Source organism: Pinus tabuliformis, chromosome X, assembly GCF_031772625.1.
Source record: "Pinus tabuliformis cultivar Carrire ecotype Pingquan chromosome X, CPIR1, whole genome shotgun sequence".
Classification (NCBI taxonomy): domain Eukaryota; kingdom Viridiplantae; phylum Streptophyta; class Pinopsida; order Pinales; family Pinaceae; genus Pinus; species Pinus tabuliformis.
The window spans coordinates 1,257,010,602-1,257,037,576 of NC_142308.1; the positions used below are offsets into that span (position 1 = coordinate 1,257,010,602).

A 26,975-nucleotide genomic window follows, 5' to 3' on the forward strand; every position below is an offset into this window, starting at 1 on the left:
GGGCAAAAAATTTTCAAAAATTATGTAATATCAGTGTTTAAATCATGCAAGGAAAATTTTAAGGATGGAAAATTTTCTTGAAGTTTAAAACATTGGCGAATCTCACTAATCCCTAATATGAAAATTATAAATGTTTATTGATATATTTGTAAAATTAATCAAATTTATAATTATTTTATATAGAGTCTCTATATAATGTTGGCGATTTTTAAGGTAAAATAATTTTATATTCTAAAATTTGGGCGAATCGTCTTTTATAAAATTGGAAATTGACGAATCTTTTTTTTGGACAAATCATGGAAAATTAGCCCACTGGGGGAACATTAGCCCCTAAAATTTTCCATGAAATCATGGATAATGAAAATAAATTCAACGCCATTAAAAACATCTAAATCACCTGCAATATTAAAGATTAACTAATAAATCACCTACACTATTGAAAATTAACGGCTATAACTAAAATTTAGACAAATCTGACCAAATTTTATCAATATATGACCAATAGCCTAGGACAATACGGTATACCAACGGTACAAATATAAAACTCCGCGTATTTACTGCATTTGAACAAGCCAGTGATTTGTGGTCCCACACGACCATTCCCAAAATTTAGCACACATTCCTTTTGGAACATCCTATTGTGTTGGAAATACAAAAATTCTTGGAAATAAGATGCGCAGAGATAAACTCGCTGCCATTGACTTGGGGATCCTTTTACCAAATCCCGTGTTAAATGCCCATTGGTTATAACGGATTCCGTTACCACACGCCCATTGTTTATGCACGGGTTCCAACATCAAGCTCACTTTTAATTTTTTTTCCGCGGCAGTGATCCATATATATAACTAGCAATTGCCTTAAAAAGTGCAAAAAGAGGCCGATAGATTTTTTAAATTAGAAAAATAGTATGGAAATTGGAAAAATGATAAAAAAATGCATTTATAGATATGTATTCAGCTCATAAAAATGAAGGACCCCATAACAAAAATGAATAATATATATTATAATTTTTAAAATATAATAATTAAAAATTTAATCTTATTGTTTTGAAAAAATTATTAACAATTAATTATTTAATGGTTAACATTTATGAATTTCACAATTTACTTCTCATTACGATTATTAGATTTAAAATAATATGTTTTTATCAACTAAACAAAATGGTTGGTTTTTTTTCCTTGACTTCCATTTAGTATAAAAATCATGTACTAACATTTTAATGGAATTATTTCCTTCTATTTTCATGTTAAATTTAACCTTTTTCGCATTATTTCATACATACATTTCATATATAATCATAGTCATTTCTAATGATAACATATTATTTAATATTTCATACCTACATTTGATATATAGTCATTTGTAATGATAACATATTATTTAACAATTCATGCCTAAACTGAAATTGGTCAATTTAACTTTGAGATACAATTAATTTAACTTTGGAATTAACAGAGTTGGTCAATTTAACTTTGAGATACGTTTAATTTAACTTTGGAATTAAGGGAGTTCCATTATAATGTGTAATGGAGTGTCATTATAATGTGTAATGGAGTGTGTGGTTGAGGTACCTTTCTTTTTAATTATTAATTCTTATTATTTTTAATTCAGTTAATTTTAATATTTTTTTAATATAATATTATTTATTATTTTTTAATTGTTTTGTATGTTTTTAATACAATATTATTTATTAAGGGTTATAGTGATTACCTACTGATGGATGATGGTGGGCTTTGCATGAAAAAATTAAGGGTTATAGTGATTACCTGGGGTTTTGATCCTGTGTCACGTGGATGAGATTTTGACTGGTTACTAATTTTGTTGGGTTAGTAAAAATAGCATGCCAACATGGTAATAAATTATCTGGAGAACGACTCTAACAAAGCAGCTACACCAGTATGTAAAAGATTGTTTCAAGAATTATATCAAAAGTATATATGAAAAAGCAACAGTAAACTTGAATTTTGGAAACGGAATCAAATCCATAGATAAGAAACAGTTAACAAAGCAGCTACACCAGTATGTAAAAGATTGTTTCAAGAATTATATCAAAAGTATATATGAAAAAGCAACAGTAAACTTGAATTTTGGAAACGGAATCAAATCCATAGATAAGAAACAGTTATCCTTGGATGTAAAATATCATGTACAAGGAAGCACACATAATATACAGCGCTTCATGATGCAACGATTCGATTGGTCCCATGCACATAAACATGGCTATGTTTGGGTGGAATCCATCAAGCTATGGAAACAAAGGTATTTTTGCTTTGAAAATGCATCTTATATTCCATTATTAGACAACAAAAATTACATCAAGAATTATAGGCTGTGGAACCAAAGCATGAACATGCAAGCCTCCATGATTTAAAATGCCTAAAATTCCATGCAGTCAACAAATTATTTAAACCCGATGAAGGAATGTCCGTGAGTATGTATGGTACCAAACTTGAAAAGTCGATAGTGCATGCAAAGAGTCTCTCTAGGAGCAATAAAACAGGCTGCAGTGTACTAAAACTTTTGGGAATAACATGTTGGCCTCTCATATGCCTATAATGTAACTGCAAAAATATAAATATACTAAACTGGCAATACCAATGACCAAAAAATCATACCAATGAAGATTCAAGAAAGATGGTTTCTAATTTTTGCAGGTTGTTTCCCCATCCATGAATCAATCATGTTCCTTTACTCTGTTTCTCAGTTGCATATCCTCATTTGTTGAAGTTTTTCTTCCTGGGCAAACTACTATCATACTTAAAAGCATGCAACATAAAAATAACTGTAGGCCTTTAGAAGGAGATCATACTGCTTGGCTCAGAAGCTGAACAAAACAAACATTCATGTATTTGAGTAGGGTTTTTTCAACTCTAGCAAGAAGAATGCATTTTAACACATGATATCTCTCAGCTTTCAAAAAGAGTTAAAACCAATTTAAACTGCAGATTGTACAACCCAAGCAAGACACTTGGCATGAAAAAGCGAGCTATAACTCATGGAATTAGACTGTGTCTACATCCCATATTCAAGTGTTCTTGCCTGTATGCTCAATTATGTGCATGGATAAATCACAAAGTGCTTTTCAGTTCTCCTGTCTGAATCAGCAAGCCTTGAAAAAAATTAGGCTGATGAGATATAACATTATAAGAATAAGGCGCTTCCCAACATAGCGCCACTTCTAGAATATATTTAGTTATTTCCAGTGGTAAGATTTAAAAGATTTCCAAGAACTCCTATAATGCTCACAACCAATGCCATGACATGCATAGCCCACGGGAGAATCTTCTTCCTTAATCCTAAGCTTTCCTCTCGTTGGTTGGGGTGAGACCTCAGGGCTATCAAAGCAGGAAATATGGAACCTAAAGATAGACCTGTGGTTGCTCCTGTGAACTGAAAAGCTACCCAAATATAGGGAATCAAAGTAGATCCCATGTAAAGAAAAACCAAAACAGTGATAGCCAAGATGACAAACCTCCTGTTGCTCTCAGAGAGGGGCTTCGATCCCTTGAAGACCATGCAATCCATTGTCTGCCGAAGTGAAAAATGGATCACAGGAAAAGCAAGCATCAAATGGAGCACATATCCAACCCTAATAATGTTATCAAGAATGGAACTGAAAGGAATTTCAAGGTCTTTGTCAAAATTTGACAAAATATCTGAATCTATAGATTGCCCAAATAGAAGATAACCTGATATTGCAGCAGATTCGTACACCAACACACACAGCACTGTGGTGATCCTTCCAACCCTGTTCATCTTAGCAGGCGTTCTATCCTGCATTTCGTTATAGATCGGCTGTACATTGAAATGACATATGTATGCATTGGTCATGATTGGGATTACCACGAGAAGATCCAAAATTGCCCTTTTGGACCCAACATCAGGAAGCAGCCGAGGCCTCTCGATCTTGCCTTCTATAAGCCTAACAAAGGCAATAATTGATGACAAAACAACAAAAACAACTGCAACTGCAACAGATGCAGCATATGTGAATTTCAATGAATCTATCTTTTTAAGAGCACAGAGAGGCGCCAGAACAAATACCATTGTGATGAAAACTATCAGTCTCCGATCGCTCCACCACCCTTCCTTTCCTGTCCATTGATCAAAAAGCCCCTGGTGATGCGAAAATCCGGACATCACATCTCCCATGATAATTAAATAAACAATCATAGTCCCTACATTGTTTACAATAATATAAATCTCTGATAAAACCCTGGTAGAGTGCCCACAAACAGATTCAACAGTTTCACCATAATTAGAAGCTTTCAAGCGAACAGAAAACTCGACCAGCAAATACCCATCAGGATTATCACTGCAAAGCATAATGGCAGACCCAAAACTTTCATTGTTGCAGGCAGTGTCATAATTCCTGCACCAATTACAGTCGTCGCCAGATTGAAAACTGCACTAGGGATACCAGATCCAGACGCCACTTCTGCTATCCCTGATTTTTCTATTGACAATAGGGGTAAAGCATCACTGTCTTCTGAACGCAATGCCTTTGAGGTAACCCCATTGACAGACTTCTTGATCTCTGCCTCGTTGTCCAACGATATGTCCTGCGTTTGTAGCTCGATGAACGAGTGCTTTATATGGCCCTGCATTGTGTACCTGGTGGAATTGCGAATGCCAAGAACATTGCCCATCAATTCAAATAGTGGTTGCAATTGAGTGATTATTTACTATTTAAACTTGTTTTCAATTGAAATGCAGACTGTGGTGATGCTTTGTTTAATATTGGAACTGAAATTGTTTATAGCATTTGTGAAAAAAATCAGTTGTGTGAGATACTGCAGGGGGTCGCAGGCTCACTGCAACATGTTAGGCTAAAACCATGGATTTATGGTCCATGGAGACCTGCAAAAAGTAATCCCGAGATAAGAAATCTGCAAACCTTCAAACTCCACACTGGCAGTATGCTCTTTTTTGATATCTTGTCGTAAAGCTTGTAACTTTTCCAAAAATGTCGGAGATTCCAGAGTCTTCACCAACTGTTCATACAACTGAAACAGAAAAGAAAATTCATCAGGATCAAGTTGCTGCCAACTTCAGACTAAAAGGTAGTATTCCAAACAACAGTTCTTAGATTTATTCTGCACTCAGTTCCAATGTCAAACTGTCTGGTCTGCTAATTATGGGGCAAGCATTGTAAGTGATTATGGAAAATATCTCCAAATATTATGAATCAATATCTTTAACTCTGATAAATGATTGGTAATGGTCATTATTTAATATTTATCAAAGTTTAAAAATTCAGCTGGGTGAATGAGTTGGTGAGGCCAGAGCATAAGACCGATTTCGAATCAGCAAAAATTGTTCAAAATAAGGGTTTTCTTTTCCTTATAGACATTTGTACGAGATTTTCCAATTGCCTGCCAATCGGACTGGCCAGGGAGCAAATAACTCACAAGTTACAGAATTAAGTGGCTGTCAGGAAGTTCGACTTGCTGGCAAAGAATCAAACTGGATATGAGTTAAGTTAGCCTGGGAGAGCAATTTTCAAATAGCTTCAGCGAAGAAAATCATACTAGTTCGATAAAATTCATGTTAGCTTTAGATTTTTGATCTAGCATGCCCCAAAAGATTAATTATATAATATGTCAGGAGCACTACAGACAGACTTCCATCATGATAGCAGGCTGACAAATCCCACCCCGGGGCTGCAATAGATTCACTGAAAACATGTAATTGCACAGAGAAAAGCTGGTTTCTTTTAAATCCCAGGGTGGAGAGATCTTGAATAATGTTAAAAAATTATACTCTGGAAAAAAGAATAATGTATCAAATTTAATGTTAAACGACAAAAAATCCCAAAACAAAGCCTTGTAGATAAATCCATGTTAACCTAGATCTTTTAAATCGATCTTACCCCGTATCTTTTAAGCTACTGGAAATTTGCAATGGATTTTTTGATACGGTTCGATGCTTAATAAATCAAGGGTTCAAATGACTGATAAATTATATCAATATGAGTTGTAACTTTTACCAAGTTTCTGAAAGTAAAATTTAAATATGTGAATCATCATCTCGTAGTAATATAATTCCAAGAATCTTTGTATAAAAATGGTTAAAAGTGCTTGCAGCCAGCATTTATCTGGGGCATGCTTTGTAAAATAGCCTAGGCCAATGCTGCTCGGGAATCAGAGAGATGTGGCAGCCCTTAAGGAATACGATCCATCATAATTTGGGTTGGATGGTGCTATCAGACAATTGGATGATCAAAGGTCTCAGAATACAAAACCCTCGTCAATTCGTACAATAATTACCCTACTCTTAATGTAATAATCATTAATATTGATTGAATTGTTATCTTGGTATAATAAATGAAAGAAATACGAAGGTAAAGGGAAACTCACTCACATCTGAAGGGCATGATTCGTAGTGGGGCATCTGAGAATCGGGGGTTTCTTTGGAAAGGGCATTAATTTGGTGAATAATAGTTTCATATTCATCCAAAGTGGCCCGCAGTCTGTGATTCTCCAATCGCTCATTGTCCAAAGCTCCTTGCAATTGCGTGCAATGGTCAGGGTTATTGGTTTTGTTGCGGCGGTGACTGAGCTCGTATGCATCCAAGGCCAGATCTGCGACTTCCACCACTGTGCCCAACATGTGATGCGCCATCCTTCATACCAATGATGATAATAACAGCTATTCCACCCACCCTCGCTGATTCTCGTTTTGCACTTCCCGTTTTCTGTTGGACAGTGCCTCGAGTTAACGTGGGTGCCGAGGCCTCTCGATCTTGCCTTCTATAAGCCTAACAAAGGCAATAATTGATGATAAAACAACAAAAACAACTGCAACTGCAATAGATGCAGCATATGTGAATTTCAATGAATCTATCTTCTTAAGAGCACAGAGAGGCGCCAGAACAAATACCATTGTGATGAAAACTATCAGTCTCCGATCGCTCCACCATCCTTCCTTTCCTGTCCATTGATCAAAAAGCCCCTGGTGATGCGAAGATCCGGACATCACATCTCCCATGATAATTAAATAAACAATCATAATCCCTGCATTGTTTACAATAATACAAATCTCTGATAAAACCCTGGCAGAGTGCCCACAAACAGATTCAACAGTTTCACCATAATTAGAAGCTTTCAGGCGAACAGAAAACTCGACCAGCAACTCAATGCTTATTTCCGAGAGAATACCCATCAGGATTATCACTGCAGAGCATAATGGCAGACCCAAAACTTTCATTGTTGCAGGCAGTGCCATAATTCCTACACCAATTACAGTCGTCGCCAGATTGAAAACTGCACTAGGTATACCAGATCCAGACGCCACTTCTTCTATCCCTGATTTTTCTGTTGACAATAGGGGTAAAGCATCATTGTCTTCCGAACGCAATGCCTTTGAGGTAACCCCATTGACAGACTTCTTGATCTCTGCCTCGTTGTCCAACGACATGTCTGGCCTTAGAAAACCCACATACCTTCTTTTGCGATCTTTGCCTTCAACACCTCCATGTCTTTACCACTAAACTGAACCCTCTCGATTCTTTCTCGAGCCCAAGCGTTGGCCTTCTGCTTTTCCTCCTCCGTTAGTTCACATCTCGGATTAGAACCTATTTTCGCATTCTTCCCCCGCGCCTTCTTCTGTTTAACCGCAGAGGCTGGAGCCTTACAGGACTCGACCCCATTCGTAATATCACCGAGAGCAGTTCGAGGTGCAACCCCTGCGCGCCCATTCTTAGCAGAAGAAAATGTCCCACCGAATGCCCCCTTAGTATGATTCTCCGTCTTGCGAGGGGCGATAGGGCTCACCAGTCCAGAACTTCGAGGTTTCAGCTTGTTCGTGATGTAGGCTCAGTCAGTGAGGCGGCATCCATGAATACCTCCGCCCCTGAGGCCGATATGCAGGTAATGGTGTCGTAAAAACCGCTAAGTCGTTTCCTGAACGAATACGGGAAAAAATGCCCACTCCGCCAGGTGTCAGATGAGAATAAAGCCTGAACGAAGACGAAGCTAATTGTCAGTTCGCCAGGTGTCAGCGTCAGAATGAGAAGGACGACGAAAGGTCCCTTTCAAAGGAAGGCCTATCGGCCTAAATATGGAGTCGTCTAACGAGGTGGAAGAATTGCCTCGACTGTCAAAAGTGGCTGGAATCTAAGCAAAAAAGTTTCAAAAAAACTTGTAGAGGTAGTGTTTGAATCGTGTTTTTATGGTGGAAATAGATTCAGCACCATCAAAGACGTCTGGAACACCTAAAATTTTGAAGTTTAACAACTATAACTTGGATTTACAAAAACCCTTGCCCGATTTTCTCTAAATATGCCCTGAATTTCCATAACTTTTCTAGCAACTCCTCCGCATCTTTAGACTAGGCGTATAAATATTAGCCGTAGTCTAACTAGCCGGAGTAATTGCCCAGAAAGTTATGGAAATTCCAGTGATATTTAGAGAAAATCCAACAAGGATTTTTGTAAATCTAAGTTATAGTTGTTAAACTTCAAAAGTTTTGGTGTCCTAGACGTTTTTGATGGTGCTGAATCCATTTCTACCATCAAAAACACGATTGAAACACTACGTCTACAAGATTTTTTGAAATTTTTTTACCCGGATTCTAATCACTTTTGGTAGCAATTCCTCTGCCTCGATAGACAACTCCCAAATATTATTATAAACTTCAAATTATAACATTTTTTTTTTACTAAATGCATCCCGTCCTTTTTCTTCATCAAACTGAGATTTTGTAACATTTCTACTCTTATGATTTTTAAGATATTTTAGTTTTGATAAATACATCTTTAAAATAAGAATGTTTTGTATCTATATCTTCTAAAAAATGTTATGTTTATATTTTAATATTACATAGTTACAAAAAAAAATGTTTTGTGATAGTTTCTTTTACAAATGAGTTTTCCTTATATTGAAAAAATTAATGTTTTGTAATAATAAGATTGAATTCTTTACACATGAATTGTTTTTCATTTTTATTTTTTAAATAATTAATTTATTAATCATATATCAATAAAATAAAATTTAATTGTTTATAAATTTATATAGAATTATATTAATATTTTTTTTTGTTATTTAGAAGAATCTGTAATATAATGGTTTCGTACTCATGTGATATGGGGTCGATACTTGTCTGTCGTTATAACCCTAGGTGCAACCGTCTACATGTTGCCACTATAACACTAGGTGCAACTGCGCACCTCAAAGAATTATACTAGAAGTTGGGGTCGATACTTGTTTGTCATTATAACCCTAGGTGCAACCGTCTACCTATTGCCACTATAACACTAGGTGCAACCGCCCACCTCAAAGAATTATACTAGCAGTTGCCCCCTAAAGGTGCAAAGATACACCGAAGGATGAAAGAGTTGGGAATTGTGATACTAAGATTTGGATGCTTCTCAACTTTATGTAAATTATAAGCTTCTCAATTTTATGGAAATTATAAGTACACGATTGCGGGTGAATTCCTGGATACTTGTCTCATTTCAACACCAGAGTCGAAACTCATGTCGTTTTCATGTTAAATTTTGAGAGAGTTGGTGAAGGCAAAGGACAATTTCCATACTCACTACGACATTTTCATGGTGGTTGATTGTCATAATCTTTCTCAAATTATTGTTTTTTAGTTATATATATTTTTATTAATATTATTTATATATACATTGTAATTAGAAAATTTATATAAAATAAAATTATGTGGTTGTGTTATAGAATTGAATTATGTTGAAAATAATTTGCTTCTCTAAAGTTTGAAAATAAATTAGTTTTTTCAAGGTGGTTTTTTCAAATCTTCTATTCCTTCAGTATATCTTTGTACCTTTAGGGACAATTGCTAGTTAAAATAAAAATGATAATTATCTATCAAACCAGTATAGATCCTGTACTAGAGATGGTCTATGGTGTTCTTTTTACCCAAATTCAATCTAGTAAAACTTATCTATGTTGATTCCTCCAAAAATAGCACACTAAATCTCTCTCTCTCACACACACATATATATTTATCATTACATTTTATTTAATTAAAACAAATAATAATGATATAAAAATTACAACCTAACAACAAAGTATTAAAAGGACTTAACATAGTTGGTGAAATCAAACTATAAATACTTTGGTAGAGGCTTGTTAAACCAGTTTGTGAAAGTTCAACATTGTCTGGTTAATGTCACAAGGAAAATATAAGATTTAAATGTAAAGATAAGGGTTTGTCATCGAATGGAATTGTACTATCGTTGATGACTTAACCAGAATGAGATATTACATGTTAAAGATTCCAAATATCTCCCTTCCTCCCACTGGTGGTCAAATCCTAACGACCGCTTGGGTTAACGTAACCTTTTGTTATGTGGGTTTCTTAGATGGTTAACTACTCTAGCATCACATCTTTACTGATCCTTTTCTTATGCATAACTTATTATTGATTCTTCCCTTAATATTGCCACCTCTACTGCCTCCACCATTCGTGTTGTGGCTAATACCGTCGACATATTCACCATCAGGGGATGCTTCTGATTACTCCCCCTTGGTACAGTAGCATAAAATGGTGGAATTTATTAATGGATGTAGTTGTTCTTGAACCGATGGTGGAGAACAGTGACAATTGTTGGTTGAATCAACGATGCAAAACAAAATGGTAGACGAAAGTTGGCGCTGAAGGGTTTCAAAAAGTAACACCTTTGGTGTAATTAATAATTTTATTTTATTTTGGTATCTAGAGGACTCTGTAATATAATGGTTTCATACTTATGTGATACGGGGTCGATACCCGTCGACTGCCGCTATAACCCCAAGTGCAATTGCACACCCCGTTGCCACTATAACCCCAGGTGCAACCGCCCAACCCAAAGAATTATATTAATAATTTTTTTTTGGTATCTAGAGGAATTTGTAATATAATGGTTTCGTACTCATGTGATACGGGGTCAATACCCGTCGGCTACCGCTATAACCCTAGGTGCAACCACCCACCCCGCTGCCACTATAACCCCAGGTGCAACGCCCACCCTAAAGAATTATATTAATATATTTTTTTTTGGTATCTAAATGAATCTATAATATAATGGTTTTGTACTCATGTGATATAGGGTCGATACCCGTCAGCTGCCGCTATAACCCTAGGTGCAACCACCCACCCCAAGAATTATATTAATATTTCTTTTTGGGTATCTAGAGGAATCTGAAATATAATGGTTTCGTACTCATGTGACAGTTGATACATGCCAGCTATTGCTATAACCCCAAGTGCAATCGCCCACCCTGATGCCACTATAACCCCAGGTGCAACCGCCCACCCCAAAGAACGAAGCACGAGTAAAGCGAGTTTTGAACCTGTGACTAATGCCTTAGCAAAATGTTTGTTGGCCAAGAAACCAAACCCCTAACGACTTTAATTTTAAAATTATAATTGAATTAGATACTAAATTAATGCAAAATAATTTGATTAACAAAATTATATATATATATATATATATATATATATATATATATATATATATATATATATATATATATATATATATTTCCAGAGGAATCCAACAACCAACTTGACATGTAGCTATTAGTAAATGAGGGGTTATGACTTATCTCCCTCTCCATAAACCTAGGAATTTGAACCTTGGATATCTTAATTTTCACAAATTTCATATTACTTAGATCACCAATTGAGCTACCTCTTAGGACCAGCGGGGTTTGAACCTTGGATATCTCAGTTTTCACAAACTTTACATTACTTAAATCATCAATTAAGATTCCTTTGGGATATATATATATATATATATATATATATATATATATATATATATATATATATATTCCTTTGGGATATATATATAATTCGTTGCAAATTTTCTGATCCTCAGGATCACTAATGTTATATAATAATTTCGTAGGTCCTGTAACAAAAGGGTATCATGGATGTAAATGTTGTGGACCTTCTCTGAAGGCTAGGTGGTCCAACCACCTACGCTGCTCTAGGGTATTCCTCCCGTAAGAACACCCTTATAGAATAGAAACCTCTGCTTTCAATGGTAAACTAGAGAGAACCCAAAGGCCTGCAATATTGATACGATTTGAATGGCTTGGAGCATACGAGAGAGAGAAGGAGGAGGAGTTTATAGAAATGTTCAATTCAAATGGGGAGCCTATGTTCGATGATCCAAAATTATTCGACACCTATCTTAAGAAATTGCCCATTAGGATGAGAAAGAAATTTGTCTTTTATGAGTTCCCATATTGGGAGCATCTTGAGACTGCCCTCTTACTGGATCCCATGCATATATTTAAAATGCTTCATCTTCTTTATAAAGGCACATATCATCGAAAGAAAATGACACATTGATGCTTAGGAGAGTTCTTATTTCTTTAAAAACTAAAAAGAAACAGTGGCTAAGACAAGAAAGTAGAAGAGAGGTTGGTCCCTCCTGGTCTTTCAAAGAAGGTGACATCCATTCTAAAGAAAGATGATCTTTCTTTGGCAAGAGAAGTTATAATGGGTGTGAGAGTGCCTTCTTTATTTGGGTCTTCACTACGACTCCTCTTCACTATGGAAAACCATTTGTTGGGTTGAAATCGCATGACCATTTGAACCTTCTAAGAGTATGTACGTCAAAAACATGATTTTATTATTTGTTATTATTTTTATGCAATAGAATAAAATATAATTACTTTTTTATGTTCTTACTTTGCAGTGTCATTATCCTTTGCTTGTGTGTGGGTGTGTGAACCATGACTTCCCTCAAGGCCTACATTATCCTCTGCTCATGCGTGGGTGTGTGAACCATGACTTCCCTCAAGACCTATGATGTGCCATACCTAAATTATCTACATTTGTACGTTGGATCACATCAAAAGAGATTCATATGGCTAACATTTCACGATGGTGTCAAGATATAGCTAAGATTATTTGTATGTTTGAGAAGGAACTGCCACGAGTTTCATGGACTTGTAGGTTCATCTTCTAATTCACCTAGTAGATGAGGTTGAATTAGTTGGGGTGGTTTCTTGTCATTGGATGTTCTTCTTAGAGAGGTACATGAAGAAATTAAAAGGTTTTGTTTGATAAAGGGCAAAACCCAAAGGGTCTATGGTAGAGAGGTACATATCATATGAGTCTTTCTATTATGCCAGTGAGTACATTAAAGAGACATCACACCATATACGATGATTTGGGACAACGAAAGAGATAAAAACAAAAGAAAAAAAAAATTCTCCAAATAAATAAAAAAATATGCATAATAAAAAATAAATAACTTATCATTTATTAAATTTATACATAATAACTATTCACACTCAACTTCATATTAATACATATTTTGCATTAATATATCAAAATATTAAAATTGATAATTTTCCTATATCAAATTGCAAAATAAAAAGGAAAAAATAAGAAAATCGAACCGTCATAAATATTCAAAATCTTCAACATATATTGCCATATTTATAAATATGTTAAAAAATTGAGTGAAATGTTAAACGATGGATCATAATTATAATAATTTAATTTCGATTAAAATGGGAAAAAATTGGACAAGGCATTATATAATAAAAAAATTATTCAAAATGAAATCGTTGTTTTTTCTTGGAAGTGTAGAAAAATTTGTATTTGACTGATTCACTTCCCTTAAACCAAATTCGTTTGAACTCCAATTTATTTAGCCCATTGGATTCTACGGAAGAGAAAATGTTTTAGTGGTAGGAGATATCATTGACTTGGTTTAAACCTTGTGCCCATTGTTTAGGAAAACGTAATAAAATAATAATAAAAAATTATATAAATTAAACTTTTAAAGTTATCCATCCACGCGTATATATATCCCTCCACGCGTAGATTTAACGTGGTCAAATGTTTAGTGCTGTTTTGATGTGATCTAGAAATAAGTTACTCCTCGTCCTCGGTTACTTTGGAAGTTAATTATACAGGATTTTTAATATATATATATATATATATATATATACACGTGTGTGGGGTTTATTTTATTATATTGATCTAGAAAATGGAGTAAATTTTATTAATTTAATTTTTGTTTCCCATGTTTTTTTGAATTTAAGAAATATTTTTAGTGAAATAATTTATAATTTATAAAATTATTTAAAATCTAAATTTATTAAAAAAATAATTAGTAGAAATTTAAACTTTAAATAATTTTTTTTATATCATTTAACCAAAAAGTTAACATTATCCACTCATTAATTTACTACCGAAATAAATGAAGGCATTAAACTCAATTAATTTACTACAGAAATAAATGAAGGTATTAAACTCATTTTTTTGACAGCATTATCCTTCACGACCATTCCCAGAATATAGTTCACATTACTTTTGGAACAACATCCCATTGGCTTGGAAATTCCAAAATTGTCGCCACCTTATCACACACGCACGCTATTTCTTGGAAATAAGACGCGTACAGATAAACTCGCCGCCATTGACTTTCGGAGCCTTTATCAAATCCCCTGTTAAACGCCCATTGGTTATAACGGATTCCGTTACCGCACGCCCATTGTTTATGCGCGGCTTCCAACATCAAGCTCACCTTCAATATTGCACCGCAGTCATAGGAAGAACAAGTAGTGATTAATATATATATAAATATTATGACACCGTACCTTCAATATTCACCACTACTTTTCTTTTCTCTTCTCTTCTGGGTTTTCTCTCTTCTCTCACAGCTCTGTTACAGATATCTTTCTTGAACTGCTCCATCCAATAGCAAAGTCAAAGCTTTACCGGAACAATGACGCGCTGGGTGAAACCCGAGGTTAGTAGTTTTCACGCATTTTTGCTTTATTTGTTAAACACTATCCAATTTTTTTAGATTTTCCGTTTAGTTTCCCAAGTTTTCCGTTCCCAGATTTGTTTATTTTTTGGTTTTAGAAGTTGGTGCCCTTAAATTAAATTAATTGACTATACCGAATTTCGCAACTCTGATAACAAATTTATATTAAATATTCTCTCTGGATTTCAATTTTTTTCTTTGACGTAAAGCAAATTTTGAGAATAGATGGAGCGTTGCGTGTGATGCAGGTGTATCCTCTTTTTGCAGCCATGGGTTTCGTTGTGAGTATTTGCGTGTTTCAACTCGGCCGAAACTTGATCACCAATCCAGATGTCAGGTATATAAATAGAAAGTTTCCTTCGTAGATTTTGATAATATTCGGAAATTTATTATTTAATAAAAAATTCCTAAAATAACAATTAAATGAAATATAAAATTTTAAAAACACTAAATTTGAGGAGAGTATTTATTTTTTTTAATTTAATTTATTATGTAATTAATTTTGGGTGTACATGCAGAGTTGCGAAAACAAATCGCAGCGCCGGAGTTGTGGAGAATTATGAGGAGGGTGAGCGGTATGCTGAGCACCGTCTTCGACATTTCCTCCGCCGCACAGGTCCCCAAGTTCTGCCTTCGCTGGACGCCATTTTCGTTAAGAAGGACCATTAATAATATATTAATAATATTTATTTGTAATTATTGTCATGGAACGATATTGTGTGGTGGGGGCAAGTTATAGATATGAAGCCTCTGACACAATCCTTTAATAAACATCCAGCTTCTTAAATTGATTAAACATTTTTGTCATATAAAATAAATTTTTATATGACTTTCTTCTCGGCCTCATCTTTCTTTGTCATGTTGTGTGACATTTTATTTATAAACTTCAAATTATAACATTATGTGGTTATGTGACATTTTTATTATTATGAAATTTAACATATTTTAATTTGATAAGAATGTTTTGTAATAGTAAGATCTATATCTTCAAAAAAAGGTTACGCTTTGTGATAGTAATATGAAGTCTTCTTATCAATGAATTTTTTTTATATATTGAAAAAAGGGTGTGCAAAATCTTGGATTTAAAATAATTAAAATATATTTTAAGAATCGTTTATCTATAAATTTACATAAATTTTTCTATATTTTAATATTACGTAATTAAAAAGAATGTTTTGTAACATTATGATGAACGTTTTTACAAATGAAATGTTAATTTTCTTTATATATTGAAAAATGAATGTTTCGTAATAGTAAGATGAAGATGATTTTTTTTACAAATGACTTTCCTTTATATATTGAAAAGAGACTCATGCAAAATTTTGGATTTTAAATAATTATGATATATTTTAAAGAATTGTTTATTTATAAATTGTGTTAAATATAGTTTTTTATATTTTAATATTATATAATTTAAAATAATTATATATAATTAAAATAAATTTTATATAAATAAATTAAATTAAATATTTTTATTACATAAATTAAATTATATGACTTTCTTTTAGTTTGTCATTCTTTTTGTTATATAACATTTTATTGTTATTAGTTCTTATCTAGACAAGAACTATATCATTTATCTAGGTGGTAGAACTTAGCTGTGTTTTTGCAATTTTAACCAAAGTTTAGGGAAAATGCTTAATATTTCTATTTTTCCATAAATTCAAAAATAATTTTCTAATTTTTTGCAAATCTTATTTTTAATTTTCTATTGGCTAAGGGAGCTTTAATGGGACATAATTCCCCTAGTACAGGGTGTTTTATTTTCAATCTAACATTAATAGTGTTATGTTATTTCTCTGCGCAATGATGTCAGAAGTGACACGGTTGTAGGTCCTTTGCATAAGAAGGGTAAGGGCTGAACAAATGTCTAATTAATATTATTATTTTTCATTGTGCAGATTTTTTACTGTGCGAAGGACGAAGTATGTGCAAGAGAATGAGGGTGCAATTTACTTTGCAATGAAGAGAGGGTGAAAAGAGAACTTTATTTCGTTGATGTGTAATTAATTTAACTATGAACAAATTTTGAATTAATATTATTATGTTTCATTGTGCATAGGTTTCTTGTGTGAAGATTTCCTTGTGTGAAGCTTTTACTGTGCAGAGGATGGGGTATGTGTGGGATAACAAGGGTGCATAACGAGCTTTATTCCACTATAATTGACGTAGTTGCTAGTCGTATAGGTAGGGGGAGAGGGGGGGCGAAGCGACCAAATAAATGTCCAATTAATATTATTATGGTTCATTGTTCAAAGATTTTACTGTGTGGAGGACAGAGTATGTGCGGGAGAATGTGGATGCAGAGGGAACTTCATTCCGTAGTGACAATTAATTCAATTTTTTTTGCATTTAAAACTTTTATAGATTTAACTATGCGAGAGAGAAGTTGAATAGAGCTATGAATCTTTGTAGAATGAAGGACGTGTGGAGGACGGGGTATGTGTGGGAGAACGAGGGTGCAAAGAGAATTATATTTCGTTGATGCATAATTAATTTAAATATGAACAAATATCGAATTAATATTATTATGTTTCATTGTGCAAAGCTTTCCTTCTGCAAATCTTTTACTGTGCGGAGGACAGGGTATCTCTGGGAGAAAGGGGTAGATAGAGAACTTTATTCCACTAAAATTGACATAGTTGCAAGTCCTTTGCATAGGCGAGGGTGAGGGGAGGGGCTGGAAAAATATCCAATTAATATTATTATGTTTCCTTGTGTAGAGATTTTACTGGAGAGAAGAGTATGTGCAGGAGAATGAGAGTGTAGAGGGAACTTTATTCCGTGACGAAGAAATTCATTTTAAAATTTTTTCTTTTAATTTTTTTACAGATTTAGCTGTGCAAGAGAGCAATTGGATAGAGCTATGAATCTTTGCGGAATGAAGTATGTACAGAGGACAGGGTATGTGTGGGAGAATGGGGGGTGCAGAGATAAATTTATTCTGTTTATGTGTAATTAATTTAACTATGAACAAATCTCGAATTAATATTATTATGTTTCATTGTGTGGAACTTTCATGTATGAAACTTTCCTTGTATGGAGATTTTACTGTTTGGATGACAGGGTATGTGTGGGAGAGCAGGGATGCATAAGGAACTTTATTCTATAGGGAAAAAATTAATGATAAACTATTTTCCATTTAAATTTTTTATAGATTTAGTTGTGTGGGAGAGCAGTTACATGGAGATATTAATCTGTGCAGAATGAAGGATGTGCAGAGGATGAGGTAATTAATTTAACTACGAAAAGAAACTTTAATTCACAATGTAATAATATTTTACATTTTCCTATTACATATGTGCAAATTTACTTAATATACAAATTGACGTTAGCGAGTGCTCTAACACTGAAACTATTATATTGTTTCCCTACCCAATGATGTCACCTCACTAGGGACTATAACATTCGCCTCACTATCAAAGTGCATTAACTTTGAATTATTTGACTATTTTGATTTGCGTTTTGTACAATAAAAGTTTCAATTCCGCTTTCGTACTCTGCATAATGAAAGCATTCATTGTTCGAAGGATGTGTGGAACACAAAGTATGTGCGAGAGAACGAGAGTGTAGAGGGAACTTTATTCTGTCGATGCGTAATTAATTTAACTATGAATAAATTCTGAATTAATATTATTATGTTTCATTTTGTGGACGTTGCTTGTGTGGAGCTTTCACTGTGCAGAGGAAGGGGAAGGTGTAGCTGGAACTTTATTTTGCGGAGACGAAATTAATTTTAAACTATTTTCCATTTAAAACTTTTACAAATTTAGTTGTGTGAGAGAGCAGTTGCATAGAACTATGAATCTATGCAGAATGAAGGATGTGCGAAGCATGGGGTATGTGTAAGAGAGGAGGGTGAAAAGGGAACTTTATTCCATTGATGTGTAATTATTTAACTATGAACAAAAACTTTAATTCATAATGTAATAATATTTCACATTTTCCTATTCCAGTTTGCATTTTGTACAATAAAAATTTCGATTTCGATTTTGTACACTGCACAATGAAAACATTTACTATTCTTTGGTGCTATGTACAATTAAACCATTTATCCTTAATGAGGTAAAATCATTACTTATTGAACATGCATGTCTCCGCACACCCTTTCTGCCACAAACCATTTCTCCTTCTTGCGCATATTACAAAATTAGTTTTTGTTATGTAGAGGTATGAAACATTGTGCATTGTGGAGGATGGGGTATGTGTGGGAGAACAGCTGTAGACACGAAATTTAAAATGACTCTTTTGCATTTAAAAATCTTACAGATTTAGCTGCATGGGAGAGTGGTTGCATAAAGCTATGAATTTGTGCAGAATAAAGGATGTGCAGAGTACAAAGTATGAATCTGTGTGTAATGAAAGATGTGCAGAGGATGGGGTATCTGTGAGAGAACTAGGGTGTAGAGGGAACTTTTTTACAGTGGCAGGAAATTAATTTTAGACTATTTTCCATTCAATAGACACAATTAGAAAGAGTAGTTTGTAAACTAGAAATAATGAATATTTCATATTTTCATTGCTAGTGACTATAACATTTTACTGGGCATTAAAGTGCATTGAATCTGTATTATTTGAGTGTAATAGAAAGTTTCATCCACAGTGTTTTGGTTTCCAAATAAATTTCACGTCGATGAGTTTTATTAGCTAGACAGGACTTGAAGTATTCATTATGTACAAAATCAAATTTGTGAACCTTTTCAACAAGAAAACCCTATCCGCTATTTATAGAATCAACCTTGCAATTGTGCGCTTTGTTGCAGGTGACTATCAAAACAAAGACTTAAAGCTCCAGTCATTTGCAGTTGAACCCCTCACTCTTTCTAATGTTTTCTTTGTATTACCATTTTTCTCTTTCATAATAACCACTACCATGTTGTGGTTGTTAAAATTCAATAGAATTCTAACATAATTCATCTTGAAGTACATTGAAAGTGATGGAATTATTTGATTCAAAATAAAAATCAATAACTAGAAGTCTCGCAAACCACACTACTATTAACCCAAATAGTAATGCAATTGTGTAAGTTCTGGCATCATTGAACACAGTGACAGGGGTTTTTTCGGTTACTTCTCTGACACTGAGAGAAAGACAAGAGTTTCTAGTGTGTTTATCTTGTATTATTTCATTTTAAGTTCATTTCCGTTGAAAACTTTTACATATTTAATCATGTGAGACAATAGTTTCATAGAGCTGTGAATCTGTGAGGAATGAAGAATGTGCGGAGGATGTCGTATGTTTAGGAGAGTGAGGGTGCAAAGGGAAATTTATTATGCAAACATGAAATTAGTTTATCTAGGAACATAAAATTTAATAAACATTAAATAAGAAACATTACTATTTCCTTTTAAATAAGAAACATTAATTTACACCAACAAGTTTACTAGAAACTATTAATCACTAATACAAAAAAAAAACATCATTTTTGATATTCTTCAAAACTTTTGATTAAGAAAAAAGTTTCAATTTCATAAAACTTACATTTATTCAATCAACATGATGAAATATCTAAAAAGAAAACATGCCAAAGGATTTTGTCCTTGAAAATAAAGTTTGTATAAAATAAAAAATAAAAAAAATTCAAAAAATTTCAGCCTCGAGCAAGCTCCGAACACAAAAATGTAGTTTGTTTCGAACCACTCATTCCTTATGCTATCACCATTAATAAAAAATAGGCAGAGTGTTGGATCATTCACCAAAATGTTCATTTTCTCATCCAACAAGATTTCTGATGCTTTCATAGCGCACCATATGCCCATATTCTCAACACATAACACTATAATCAAATGTATTTTAAAAAAAAGTTAGGCCCATTAATCTTCATTGAGGCCCTTGAGCATTTAACAACTCAGAGGTGAGCGAGTCCTAGGTTTTTCGCTGAGCTTTTACTACTTTGTGCCACTTCGCCTTCTCGTTTCCTTGGCAGGAATTGGCATGATCTCAATCTCTTTACCTCCTTTGTGATACCTAGAGGGTTGGTGTAAAGAGTAGTCTTTTCTACCCACCAATGCAGGGGTTCTTGATCAACACTCCTCACGCCAACCCTGTATGCATGAGGATCAAAACTCGATCCGGTGTTACAATCCCCATTGCAAGGACTGCCCAGGGTTGTAGGTCCTTCCCATAATCGTAGGGCTTTGCCATAACTCCTGTTGATTTAACTTAACTAGTGCAGTTATGACCTATCATGTAAACAATCCACCTGAGCAAAAGGAGCCCTTTATTTTTTGGGCCACCTCATGCCATTGGGCCAAGATCTATAGAAAAATTTCCCTATTTCACTTTTTCCATTTTTAGTTTTGCCAATGTTGTCTCTTCTTCCATAATTGCGTAATACTAGATCGAAAAATAATATAGGCTCTTCCTCATTGCACATTATTCGTTGTTTCCATTCCTTTAAATTATCTGTGTATTAATAATGTGGATTTATCTATTCCTCAAGCCACTATTGCATTAATGTTCTTTCCATAATTTCAAATTGTTCTACTAAGTTAAACTATCAAAGACTGAAATTTCCTCTATCGGTTATTATGCTAGCGTCCCTCCCTTTGATGGTGTTTTATAACTCTGTTAGACTCACAACATTTGTTCTTTCCCATAGACGATGATTATATTAGCTTCATCATTAGTACTTGCAGATCCAGATCACTACACTTTTATGTGGAATGCGTGTGAATTTTTTTTCAATTTAGTTAAAAAAGATGGCATACACATGCCACATCTAAAATTGATACCAATTCCTGCTAGCATAATGCTCCTTTGATCATCATCTCGATACCCAATGAGTTGAAATTATTTTTGTTGTCAACATGTGATTTAGGGATAATATTGATTATTTTTTTTTTCAATTCAATTTTCATTACCATAGCAATTATGGTATTTCCCCCATCTTTGCATGTGGTTCCCGTTACATTGTTTATTGTCACCTTAACTCTTTCCTAAGCCTTTAGATAAAGCAAACTATTGTACGTCGTCAATATTTCATTCAAGGCATTGGGACGATAAAAAATCTAGATGACAGTCTTTTTATCTGTTATAAACGATCTATTTAGGGACGTGTCATAAATCCATTTATAATTATATCGAGTAGAAGAGTGGTGGCTTTGGCTGCAACCAAATGAAGCAAATTAAAACCAAAATACTTAGTTATTTATGGGTGTGAAACCGTAAGGAATCAAAGAGGTGACATACTCCACATAACTTCTTCCACTGATACATTGTGCAGACGTGTGACAGAGAACTATGTTGAGGGAGAGTGCATGCGGAGATGCAAAACTTTGTGGCATAAAGATTGTGTTTGTTATTGCGCACACTTGTTCTCTGGCGCAAATCATAAATCAAAAGGTCTAAGTTTTATGAAGCTTTTGTAACATAATTTTCACATGTGTCCGTAGTTGCATTGGACAAGTGTTCATCATGCATTCATTTTTGACTTGCATGTTACCTATGCATATTTGAATAGTTCTCGGGGGTGTTCCTTACAAATGGTTTTTCCAAAAGTTGTCGGAATCGATAGTCAAGAGTGTTGTTTTGAGTACTGTGCATTTTTCTTGTTAGTGTAAGAATCATGCATATAAGTTGTTTTTGAAATAGGTACATATTTTATGATATTTGTATCAGGTACATTGTGTTTCATTTGTTTTTTGATTGTATATGTCATTCGTAAATAAGAGTTTTACGTGAATCGATGTGGATATGCATATGTTGTTAATGTGTGTATTTTTTGTTATCTTATGGATTTATTGTGTGTAGCTATATTGTGTTGTTTGCTTTTTTGTATGTTTTTTATGTTGTAGTTATCAGGGAGCAATAGATCATAGTGAATTTAGAAAATGTTTGAAGCGTGATTGTTAAAGCATCAATGGAGAAGCATTTGTTTACTATAAAAAGAGATCGTACATATGCAATTCTAGGAAAACATAATCTATTTCACTCAAAAAATTTGCATATGTTGTAGGAGATTGCCTATTCGATACTATGAGAACTATATTACATTTTAGATACATTTCAACAGAGTTACGTGAAGGAACGATAGAACATTTTAGGAATTGTTTACATGAAAAAAGAGTTGAAGCGATATTATCTTATGGACGTGAGTTGAAAATAAATGGATTGATTCAAATACATTATGTAAATAGCCCAGATGTTTACTTGGAAATGGTGACAAAATAAACTTCAAATTATATGGCTGTGAAAAAACAAGGATTTTGGGGAGGACATATTTTGTATACACTGGTTATTGAATTCGCTAAAAATTCTGATAAGAGTTTAGTCAAAGACAATAATGAAAATTTATTTGCATTTAAATTCAAATTTATGCAAAGAAAGTTACAATATATTGTTCCATAACAAAAATCCAATTAATAGACATTTCAAACCACTTATGTGCAAGAAAAAATGTTTGATAAGAACTGATCATGAAGATATAATAAATATAACAACGTGTAAACAAACATAACATAGATGGACGCAAATAGAGGAAAGCATGAATAGACATATGTTTAAGAGATTTTCAGGGTTCAAGAGTATTTACAGTGAAACATGTTTTGAAACAATATGCCAATTGACAGAGAATGGATATGATGTTCCTCGTTTACAACATAATTGCACATACTTTTTGCAATGAAATCATGCATAATGATTTGTTTGCATTAAACTGCATAGAAAAATACATCAACATACATGCAATTATGCAATTTCCTAGGATATTAGATTGAAAAGGATTCATTACACAATTAGTAATGCCATATGAAAAAGGGAAGATCAATGGTGGCCTTTTTTTAATGATTGTATACGATATATATTGAATATAACTATATACATATGGTCTACTGATACTCTGGATATTGTAGCTGAATTTCGTGCATTCGAGAAAGATGCAATGATATTCCATGTTATCAAGTTTGGAACAAGTGTAGATCATTTGCATTATGAACATATGAAAGAGACAATATAAGAGAAGAAAATTTCATGTCATTTTGAAATAGTTAACAAAAAGCAATATATAGAAGAATATAATAAAAAACATAGTGAGGTTAATGCGAATGAGTTTGAAAACATGAACATAAATGAAAATGTCATAGAATTGACATAAATCTTATCAATGCAAAAAAGAGATTGTGACTATCATTGCATCAACTCAAAAAACATATAAGAAACAATGACATTTTCAAAACAAGTGTTCTTAGAAAACTATGTAAACCACTAAGTTCTAGCTTTAAAAGCATCAACATAGATGAATTTACTATGGAAATTAATACAAATCTTGTCAATGTAAACAAGTGACCACGTTGTTCGTTGCATGAAATCAAAAAATACATAAGAAACAATAATGTTATAAAAAAAAGTCTAATTAGAAGATGATAGAAGCGGTGAAAGTCAATACATAATACCATATTTCCTAATAAACATAAAGAATCATTACAAATGTTCGATTATAAATTTGAAACAATGGTTGAACAAAAATATTTTAAGGAAATACAATATGTTGATGTTTATGATTGTGAAATATGTAATCAAACTTGGTTTGAAAGAGATGTCATAGAAAAAAATCAACAATGTGTCCAAAGTTAAGTGTATATGCAAAAAATGTAGAAAAGCAATAGACGATGACAGAGTTATCAAATTTGTAGTTCTAGAGCGAATTAGGTGTAATAGAAAAATTTTCATAGTGAAAGAAATTTATGAATTATAGGAAAGGCTAATATCATTAAGATAATACCATTTTTGCAAATACAAGAATTTAGACAACGTTTTAGAAAACCATAGTTGGCATTGACTAGTGGACTAACTGTAACAACCTTGGTTAAAAATACATGTAAAAATATATGATACCACGGTCATGGGACACATATTCCAAAGATTAATGTTGTGAAAAACATCCTAGTTGGTGTTCATTCGGTTATTATGGCTAAGGAAATTGGAAAAGACAATGGAAAAGGCTTTGGAAAGGCAAAATGAAATTTTGGCATATTTATTTATGAAAATAATGGAAATTAGGAGAAAAGGAAGGTGAAAGGTCACAAGCTGAATGTGGGGAGGAAATTGAACCGAAATAATGTAAATTTAAGAAACTAGAGCCCTCATTTATAAAAAATCTTATGAGGATCAATGGGTAAGCTTGGTTAGTTCAGTTTTGGTGGAGCTCTCTTCTATTCTCTCTCTCATACTCTTGGACAAATAGAGTTTTCTTGGAGCGCTCTTGGAGAGTGTGGCATACTTGGAGTTTTGGAGAAAGAAGGCAAAGTAAGAGTAGGAAAGTGCAAGATGACATTGGGATCAACAACTAAATCGGGTTTTTTTTGTAGGTACCGAGTTGCATGTATGTTTTCCTCACTAGTTTCGGAATGCATGGCACATGCATGTGGTTTCTTGGTTATGATCTGTCATTGACATGGAGGATTGCCTGGATTGACAATGGATTTTCCTATACTTGCCATTTCATGGATAGCCATGGTGTTATGGGTTCATTTTTTTGTTTTTTTCTAGTTGGTTCTCATGTTTCCTTTAGCTTGGGTTGAGTTATTGGTTCCTGGAGTCTTGGTAGGACAAACACTCTGTAAGCCCTGTAACGACTTGGGTTGAGTTATTAGTCTTTGAGCCTTGGTTGGGAAAACACTCTAAAAGAACTGTAACAGCTTGGGTTGAGTTATTAGTCCTAGAGGCTTGGTTGCACTAATTCTCTGGAGCTCGGCAACTACTATGGGTTGAGTTACTAGTCCTGGAACCTTGGTTGGACAAACGCTTTGGAGCCTGACAACAGCCGTGGGTTGAGTTACTAGTCCTAAAAGCCAGGTTGGAACAAATTCTTTGGAGCCCTAGAAGGCTTGGGTAGAGACCAATATGATGATGGTTCTTGTGATGTCCGACCGTGAGGTGGAATCACTATCTGATGGGTTGAGATGGTTGGCCTCTGGAAGCCCTGGATGGTTTCGATTGATGTGTTTATGAGATCCCACATTCATGCTTGGAATACGACATGGGGGTGAATGGCTGAATAGAGATTTGTCTCATCCATTCTACGGTCGAGTGGGTTTGGATTTTGCATGATTAATATGAGGTTATTTATCCTTGTTATGTCATGAGTATTATAATGGTTTATATGTGGATTATATGGTTTTTGTTTCCTTGGTATTTATGTCGTTATTATGTTGGTTATGAATATGTATTATGACAGTGACTATGTATGGCTCTCATCATGTTTTTACTTGTATATGAATGTACAATGTATATATGGCCTAATGGATAATAATGCAACTAAGGTGATAAGGGAAAGATTCTTCTTAGCGATTCTCAGGTAAGTAGGAGACCCCTATGCTTAGTTCTGTCATTTACACCTATAGATTACATTAATGGAAAGTGTTTGACAGAATGGAAATCCCTGTTGGGGATGGTCAGGCTTAGTCCTAGAGTTAGTATTTGGTTTATTAGTCTTATCATCACGTGTTTAATGTATTCCAGAAATTACAACAAGTTATTGGTGGTGGTTAGAATTCTAGGCTTGAAAAGTGACTTAAATTCCCGAGACTCTAGTAGAGGTCTACTAGAAATAATCCTTAGACACAGGAATGCAGGCCTGTGGGAGCGTCCAAAGATCTCTAGAAGTTGGCATGTCGATAAAATGGGAGCGTCCAGAGGTTTAATAGCTTAAAAGCTCAGTGGGATTCAGGGGTTGGTTAGCAGAAAGGTTGGGATGGTTCCCAGGAGTCCTATTTTTGATGTTGAAGGTCTGTATGATGTGTTTCCATTGGTTCCACTTCCTTAATGTGACTTAGGAGGTCGAATCATATCATAATAACTTCTCATCACATGTTAACCCCAGTTGGCTAGTTACTTGGGTAGATGTGGGAGGAGGGAGTTACATACTGGTATCAGATCATGGTTCACCTCTTGGACTGGATGGATGGTGTGTTGGTCATGCATTCATGTTGGTTTCATATGTCTTGCGTATGCTTGTAGTCAATGTGCTTGTTGCATTTGCAAGGTGTTGATCATGGCTGTAGTGATGTCTCCATGTGAAGGTTGATGGTGTTGTTGTGGGATGTGTCATCGTGAGTGTATGGTTGTACATGAAATTGTTATTCATGTCAGTGTCTATATGTTGATATGCATGCATTTTCATCGTTATAGTTATGCATGTATAGTAGGTCAAACATGCATTTTGAGGTAATTGCATGAAATTAAGTCATCATGATGTTACTGTTACATTATGATGCTGATGAGATGGTT

At 34.0% G+C, this 26,975-nt stretch overlaps 2 protein-coding genes and 2 pseudogenes across 3 annotated transcripts; 1 reads left to right on the forward strand and 3 right to left on the reverse strand.

Annotated features, from left to right (window-relative positions):
- Positions 1–2,405: 2,405 nt before the first annotated feature.
- LOC149144555 (amino acid transporter AVT6E pseudogene) lies at positions 2,406–4,519 on the reverse strand (annotated as a pseudogene).
- LOC149144556 (uncharacterized) lies at positions 4,225–6,755 on the reverse strand. Of its 2 annotated transcripts, XM_089449554.1 has the most exons (3): positions 6,364–6,755; positions 4,898–5,006; positions 4,225–4,614 (listed from the first exon to the last, which is right to left on the reverse strand). In XM_089449554.1, exons 1-3 carry the CDS (start codon positions 6,622–6,624, stop codon positions 4,592–4,594), a joined length of 393 nt encoding a protein of 130 aa, XP_089305680.1. In that variant the 5' UTR covers positions 6,625–6,755; the 3' UTR covers positions 4,225–4,591. The 2 variants fall into 2 exon arrangements, with proteins under 2 accessions (XP_089305680.1, XP_089305679.1); XM_089449553.1 differs by having other exon boundaries at positions 4,594–5,006.
- On the reverse strand, positions 6,718–7,922 carry LOC149144557 (amino acid transporter AVT6E pseudogene; annotated as a pseudogene).
- A 6,652-nt stretch (positions 7,923–14,574) lies between these two features.
- On the forward strand, positions 14,575–15,661 carry LOC149144558 (uncharacterized). The gene is made up of 3 exons (XM_089448692.1): positions 14,575–14,728; positions 14,995–15,083; positions 15,265–15,661. Exons 1-3 carry the CDS (start codon positions 14,705–14,707, stop codon positions 15,413–15,415), a joined length of 264 nt encoding a protein of 87 aa, XP_089304818.1. The 5' UTR covers positions 14,575–14,704; the 3' UTR covers positions 15,416–15,661.
- Positions 15,662–26,975: the final 11,314 nt, after the last annotated feature.